The sequence below is a fragment of the Oncorhynchus mykiss genome, chromosome 16 (genome assembly GCF_013265735.2).
Source record: "Oncorhynchus mykiss isolate Arlee chromosome 16, USDA_OmykA_1.1, whole genome shotgun sequence".
NCBI classification, from domain to species: Eukaryota; Metazoa; Chordata; class Actinopteri; order Salmoniformes; family Salmonidae; genus Oncorhynchus; species Oncorhynchus mykiss.
In genome coordinates this window covers 45943863-45952171 of record NC_048580.1, presented here as the reverse complement: position 1 = coordinate 45952171, position 8309 = coordinate 45943863, and the positions used below count along the sequence as shown (strand labels likewise).

Here is an 8309-nt window from a genome sequence, read left to right as displayed (position 1 = left end):
ATCATGTCATATTGTTTATTATTTTGTGATGTCATTAAGGATGTTATAACAAAGTAACTGTAACTCTGAAAGTATACGCATTCTATGTATCAAGTTTACATCTAAATGTGGTATAAAATATATGATTAAATATGAGAATACTTTTGTGAAGATAGCAATGTCATTTTAACTTTCTAAATTAGATAATTGTTTTTCATATAAATTTGTGCCCAGTCAGTAACCACGCCCAAGTGAGCACAGACGACGTGATGGAACACACCCTTTTTACCCGAGGATAAAAGGACTCGCTAACTAAATTTACATTAAACCAAGTAGACAGACGGTGACATTATGAATGGTTGAAACTACCAGACCAGATAGCATGGAGCAGTGGCTACATGGCTGAAATGGTGAGACCAGTACATTGCTGTGTTACTACTGGCGTGTAAAGTGGTCGGGAGCTGAACCCTGAATAATCAACCATTGAGACCATGCAGACAGATGGTGTGAGCCGGACGTTACGAATGGTTAAAGATCAGGAAGCGTGGAGCGGTGGCTACAAATTGAAATGGTTAGAAACTCTGAAACACTCAACAGAGTGAAAAAGATAAAGACCAGAACATTCACAGTCTGGAGCTGTGCATGTAAAAGTGGTCCTAGAATTTGACTAAAGACACGAGGGGGGAAGGAAGACTTCCCATCTCAGACAACCGTTGGTGCATCTGAAGTACTTGTTCAAACAAACACTTCACTACCAGAGAAGCTCTACAACTAAGAAGTACATTGTGACCTCTGGTGGACAACCAGAGCCTTACATCGAGCCACTCCCCATAGACGGATCGATTGGTTTCAACAGAGAAATGACAGAGAAAGACATCTATGCGTAAATATATACATTCCATTTCTTATCCGAATGAGTGGAGGTTCATGTGCAAAGTATTACTATTCCTTTGAGCGTAGGTTCTGAATGTATCCAAGTGTTCCCTCTTTGTCTCTCCCTCTCGTTACCTACCCCTCCCTCTCCATATGTATAACCAGCCATCATATATTGTCAATCCACTAGGGTTCTTTTATCTCATGTATTTGGTATTTGGTATTTTATTAGGATTCCCATTAGCTGTTGCAAAAGCAGCTCAAGGACAGAACTACATAAAAAAAAATGTAAAGGCACACATAGCCTACATATCAATACATACACACAAACTATCTAGGTCAAATAGTGGAGAGGTGTTGTGCCCTGAGGTGTTGCTTTATCTGTTTTTGTTCAACCAGGTTTGCTGTTTATTTGAGCAATATGAGACGGAAGGAAGTTCCATGCAATAAGGGCTCTATATGATACTGTACGATTTCTTGAATTTGTTCTGGATTTGGGGACTTTGAAAAGACCCCTGGTGGCATGTCTGGTGGGATAAGTGTGTGTGCCAGAGCTGTGTGTAAGTTGACTATGTAAACAATTTGGGATTTCCAACACATTAATGTATCTTATAAAAAGAAGTGATGCAGTCTGTCTCTCAACTCTTAGCCAAGAGAGTCTGGCATGCATAGTATTTATATCAGACCTCTGATTACAATCAAGAGCAAAACGTGCCTCTCTGTTCTGGTGTGTATGTGTATTCTGTGTTATTATTATTCTGTGTTTGCATATTTATTTGGTGTTATGATTTAGTTAGTTGGTAAATAAATGCTTAAATCAATTTGTGTAGTACTGAATATTCAGAAAGGCTGCGGTTCAGACTGATGGGGTAATGATTATTAATAAGTGACTTATTGATGTATCATTTATTGATGTATCTTCGAGTTTCATTTGGGAGATGGTAACTTGTTAAACAACTTATTCCGTGGTGCCCCAAATTCCTAATGAGTTAATTGTCATATGATTCATTTAATCATAAGTAACAATTAAACATAGTTAGTTGATAAAATAAATAACAGTCATCAGATTAATGATAGTCACGTCACGACAGATTACTATATACCCCATAAGCCTCATACAACTCCGTGATGGGGTTTCACTACATGTGATTTATGATGAGTAGTGAAATATAGGTGGTGCAACAAGGACAGTCAGTGATTCCCACTTTGCCAGCAGGTTAGAGTTATTCAGTCAGATTAATCTCCACAGTGTCGGTATCAACCCTCTGAGGAGACTTCCCTTGGTTGTCTTTTAAACCCAATATCCTTATGCTGTGCATTCCTTTTGGGGGAAATATATGAGTCTTATACATTTCATGATAGCCTTCACAGTTCTCTTTAAGGAGCATCAAGAGGCCGTCTTTTAAAGATGTGTCTAGAATCATAGCTTTTCTAACTATCAATTGGGAAAGGTTGACTCTAGTATATGCTTATTCTGTTACAAACCTAGAACGTACATCTCCCTTTGTCAGATGTTTTATGTTATTTATTCAACCTCCCCAGCTCTGTTTATTCAATCCGGTCACCAAGAATAAGGGTTCAGTGAACAGTGCATCAAAATATTGCATAAATTACTCTCTGAAATAAAAACGGCAACATGATTCATCATGCAACATTTTGGGGACATTTTATAAAAATACATACATATATATTTTTTGTACTTCTATCCTATCTTGTTTGAGATGTGGGACAATTGTCCCCATTGATTTATTTCAAACACAGCAACACACATTCTCAGTACATGACTGATGGACATTTAGTATAGCATCTTCATTTGCCGCTCAATGCTGCATGACAGCTCTATTTTACTGCTGATTTCAACATCATTGCAGCTCAGTGCTCTGGGAGTATGAGTAAACCCATTGTCATTTTTAATCTGCTCTTTTTCACGATATTTGGCTTAATAGTGTTCGTGCCCATGCAGTGTTACTGTGACATTTTGACTGTGATCTTTTGCTGGATATATGTGTAAATGGCAAATTGGGTATAGACTGAGGCATGCTTTCTCATCCTTCTCCAATCTCAATCCAGTGGCTACTGCAAACTGTGTGTCTGTAAATATACCTCTGTACATTCTGTGAGTTTCATAACTAATCTGTCAGTCGTATAAATAAAATGTGTATGTGCACAATCTAAAAAAATAAACATCAGTGGTTGATAACGTCATCATGAAGCACCATTTCATTTATCAAGCTTGTGAGTGAATATTTCTGTTCTGACAAACCATTTTTGAAACATTTGCATATACACTGAGATACAAGACTACATGAGTGCATTTCATTATTCTGTAGTATGGGTGAGCTGTTTACTCATAGCATCCAGAATATCACCTCTTTTTCCAGAACTTAAACTTCCATATTCCATCCCTGACATGTTCCATCATGCCTGACTCATGATGGAACCTGTCTGGCAATGGATTTAACCAATCTTTCCTCTGTTGTAAATTGTAAATCTGTATGACTGGAGAGACATCATGTGGACAACAACAATATTGCCTCACCTCTGATCTATAGAACAAGCTTGGCACAGATGGTCACTCTCTTGCACTGATGTCTGACGCTGTCAGAGGTCCAGTGGCCACATTTGAGAGGGACGCACGCACGAGTAGGTTGTCCTCAACGCAGCATAGACAGAACAAACTAATGAAACTCCTCCAAGGGTCAAATGAGTAGCAGTCCTATTTTTTCTCTTCGCAGTTTGTAATTCTGGATATGCCGCATGTCAGGTAAGATTACTTATTTTCAGACTCTTAAAACGATTCATGAGAACAGTATTTGTAAACTCATGACCTCAAATACTCTCTGGTCTGCATATGTCTGCTAATGTCAGATCCAAATATGTGATCCTATCTATTAATGATCAAACAAGTGGAATTTGGTTTACCACTCATGTAATGCCTGTTGAATATGACTACTTTGTCGATAACTGATAATGAGGTGCTTATGTGTCTGACTGTATAAATATATATTTTCACAGGAAGTCTCTTTTTGGCAGATGGCTTAGTGTTCAGTTTTAATTCATTATCAAAAATGAAGCGTTTATCATCCTGACATGAAGTTATATTATAATAGCAAAGGTCCCTTGATTGGTGCCATAGAAAGTGATAGTGTTTTCTTTGTGACTTACAAACAGGTAGCAGGTAGCAGGACATGAGGCTAGCTAGACTCTGCTAATAGGCCTCTAATTCAATTATCTGGGGATCTGCCTGGAAAGCTTATAAGGTCATTCAACGTAGAGCATACTCTGTTGCTAGTCAGACTAAGGCAACACAATTTCTCCTTGGGCGAAGAGTTAAGTATGTGGTCACCAAGGTGGATGTGGTTTGAATGCTGAGGATATAGCTTTTTTCAACTTTTTCCAGATTAATTCTAAATTGTGTTACATAGTTTCCCCCACAATTCCTTTTTAAGGTTTTGGAACGATATGTCCTACTGTAGGGGTGTTTGTTTGCTTAGCATTGTTTTGTGATTGGAGAGCTTATACCATATGTTCAAAACAAAGAGGCTGAATGACTCAGTCGGCATCAATCCACCCCTCGTTTCCTCAGCTGCATCCTGCATTTTAACAAAGGGGCAAGAAAAAGATGCATGACCCAGAGAGGATCTCAGTTTCCTTTTCTGGTTCCTGTGTAGTACAGAGATTACCGTCTCTATGCAGATTATTTCGACAACACCTTAGATGTATATGTGGAGACTAGGTACATAGAGTAATGTCCAGTTGGATCATTTAGAATCTGCCTATTAAAGGGGTAATAATGTTCTCTGGATGTATTTGACTCTCCTCTCCTCTTGTTGCAGGTGCAGTACAGGAAAGGGTCTGATTCACACACTTCTCATAGGAACTCCCTGTTTCCTCAGCTCTTACATTCTACCAAAATGAAGCCTTCGTCAAATTCTTTAATTAAATAAATGAAGCAAAGTCCTGTCCCAATGGAATACTGACAATATCCTGGCTTGGTGTTGACTGTTGAAATATGCTCTCATGTGAGATTAAGACAGGAAAACAACACAGTTACACAGATGGCCCAAATTGCTAAACAAAAGCACAGTCTTTATCCTAACCTGTTAAACGACTGCTCCAAGATGGCAAACCCCAGCTCACTCTTGGTCACTGATGGGGCAGTGCAGAGGCAGGCTGAAGAGGATCAATATATCCTCTATGGCATGGCTGAAGAGGATGCGTGTGAGTTGGGGTTCACTAGGAAGTATGACCTCATCCCATCCATCGTCTGCTCAGTATGCTTTCTGCTCGGCCTCATCTACTGCTTTTTTGGTAAGTCCCTGGCCTGTAAAAGAGGACAGTTGGAACTTGCACATGTGTACTCTCAAGACATACACATTAAAGATATGATAGGCATATCTGCAATTTAACTACAGCATTAACACAAAACAATCCAATGCTCCACTGTAGATGCATCATTATTTAATTCCCAGTCCAAATCAAATCCAATTTATTTATAAAGCCCTTCTTACATCAGCTGATATCTCAAAGTGCTGTACAGAAACCCAGCCTAAAACCCCAAACAGCAAGCAATGCAGGTGTAGGAGCATGGTGGCTAGGAAAAACTCCCTAGAAAGGCCAGAACCTTTCAGTTGACATTTAACCCCATCAGACTAAGTGAAACTATTTCAATCAGCTCACTTTGAGTCTATTGATGATATACCCTACCTATACTGTAACCTTACAGTAAACACAGCAGGGCCAGGTGTCTGGGCTGGGCCAGCCCGGGGTATAAAGTGGATAACTTCCAGGGTAGGCTAGGAGAGAGAGGCAGATGGGCCACCTGGTTCTGCTGCATTCCGCTGCGAGAGAGTTGGAGAACAGCCACCTGGGATAATTCAGGTAGCCTCCTAGCCTGGTCCAAATCCATTAAACCCAACAGATGCACTCGCTGTGAATGTTGTCTGATAATAGACACGTTTAGATTGTCTTAAGCAGACTATGCCTCATGTGAAGTTAACTATATCTCTCAAATATTCTGCAAACTGTACAGTTTACCAAAGACAAAATCTAGTCTACAAATGACTTTTTAGGAATAAATCCCAACTCAGTCAAACCTAGTACACTTAAAGGACAATTCCGCCACTTTTTAACCTCATATTCTTCATCTCCAACAACATACATGTGTGAAAATGTCTCGTTTCTATGATCTGTGGTTAAAAAGACAAAAAGGTCCTAAAAAAATGCTTCTTTGTGACATTAAACGTTTTAAAAAACGGTGATTTTCAAAACCTGCAACAAGTTTCTAGCTAGAGAGAGGGTATTTTCTTGCTCCACATCACCACAAATCTCATAGTTTGACAATCACTGTTTTCTAAATGTTTTAGCTTTTGATGATGTCATAGTGTAGCACTTTTTTACATATTTTTTTTTTGAAATCCATTGTTTTCACATATGTAGACAATGGTATTGTGCTGGAGATAATGAAAATGAGGTTAAAAAGTGGTGGAGTTGCCCTTTAAGTACACTTTGCTTCCTTCTCCATATTTTCTTACTTAACATCCCTCCACTTGTCTCTCTTTCTTTAGGATACCGCTGCTTTAAGATGGTCATGTTTCTGTCCGGCTTCATGTTTGGCTCTGCACTAGTCTGCATGTTGTACCATAAAGAGCCTGTGCTGGACACCCAATTGACTACAGAGACCAAAGCAGGCATCCTCCTGGGAGTGGCTGTGCTCTGTGGCCTGGTGACTATGCTGGTACAGACTGTGGGGTTCATCATTACTGGCCTACATCTGGGGAGTCTGCTCACCCTTGCCAACCTGCTGGTTGTCGGACAGTGTTACAGCCTTACCCCCCTATGGGCGCCTCTCGGTGCCCTCCTGGCCACGAGCACCTTTTGTGCCATTCTCACACTGCAGTGGCAGAAACTATTCACTGTGCTCTCCACGGCTGCAGTCGGTGCCGCTGTGGTGATGGCGTGTGTGGACTTCTTTGTAGAGACGTCGCTGCTGGCTGGCCATGCGTACGACATCCTGTCTCAGGTTCCTCCTCGTTCCCTCTGCTGGTACAGCTGGGTTATAACAGGTGTATGTCCTCTATTCAGTCTGATGGGGGTGCTGGTGCAATGGATGCTCACTGCCAAAGGAGTGTCCCACACAGAAGGTGAGTCGCAGTTTCATAAAAAATATGGAATGCTTTCTTCCTCGGTCATCACTACTTCATTTGATACTTAGGTTACACTTAACATGAAAACTGACTACAACATAATTCGCTCTTTTTCTGTCCTATGCTAATTTACATTGAACATCCCCAAGTACCTGTCAGTGGCCGACAAAGACAGGTCCAACTGATGCGAATCAGACGAAGAGATGCCCAGAGACGACCCCAGCAGGGCACTTACCGCCATCGCAAGCCTCCAATCCTAAAGCGCTATGCTGGGGACGTCCTGGCCCCAGTGAGTTTCTTCACTCCTAATGGGCATGAATGAGCTTGATTAAAACACTTATTTCAAAATGTTTATGCACTTAGCTAATATACATAGTGTGTCACCAGTGTCAATTATTTTCTATCATCCTAGACCTAGAGAATCATTGTAATTTTTTCCTTACCACTTTGCCTTCCAGAGTTACATCCAAAGCATTCGTGACCGCCAGATGGTTACAGGCTCCTCTACCAACAGCAACAGCACAGTCAACCACTCCATGATTGACTTTGAGACAGGCTCCATGGTGCCCCTGACTGCCTCCTCCCTAGTTTATAGGGTCTGAGGGATGACCACCAAATACTAGGCATCCCCTCCCAGTTCCACTTAGGTGCCCTATACCTCTCTCCAGCAGACCATTCATAGACTGTTTTTTGAGACGACAGAATGATTCTTGAGACAAAATTCAAAATACTAAATCAATCTGTTGTTTTGTTTATAATTGACAGTCTTAAGGTATCATACAGTCAATCGTAATATAACACATTGATCCTTCTTCCAATAAATCAAATTGCTTTATTTTAGTCAGTTTGCTAATATACATTTTTGTGAAGACATCCATTGTTAGTTTTATGCAGTGTACAAGGGGGGAATTATACATTTAGGGATTTACATACTTTACACACACATAAAAAAAATTGTAACTCGTGTTATCAAAATAAATAAAATCCTTAAACGTTACTATATTTCACCTTAGCGGGTTAGGTGATACATTGGCTAGGCTATACGGTATGAAACTCCTGCCTACTTCCTGGATCGTGTCACTGTTTTTGAATGGCCTTAAAGATTATATCATAAAATTTATGAAGACGGTAAATTAAAATAAATGTCAAATTATACTCGTATTCGTGGATGAATTTACTTCTAGAGGTAAATTAAGCCATGAATATAATTGTACATACAGTTGAAGTCGGAAGTTTACAAACACTTAGGTTGGAGTCATTAAAACAAGTTTTTCAACCACTCCACAAATGAATTGTTAACAAACTATAGTT

The 8309-nt window shown here is 40.0% G+C and overlaps 1 protein-coding gene across 1 annotated transcript; it reads left to right on the top strand.

Annotated features, from left to right (window-relative positions):
• Positions 1-3472: 3472 nt before the first annotated feature.
• On the top strand, positions 3473-8309 carry LOC110492124 (transmembrane protein 198). The gene is made up of 5 exons (XM_021566158.2): positions 3473-3616; positions 4689-5163; positions 6420-6995; positions 7148-7287; positions 7457-8309. Exons 2-5 carry the CDS (start codon positions 4911-4913, stop codon positions 7598-7600), a joined length of 1113 nt encoding a protein of 370 aa, XP_021421833.2. The 5' UTR covers positions 3473-3616; positions 4689-4910; the 3' UTR covers positions 7601-8309.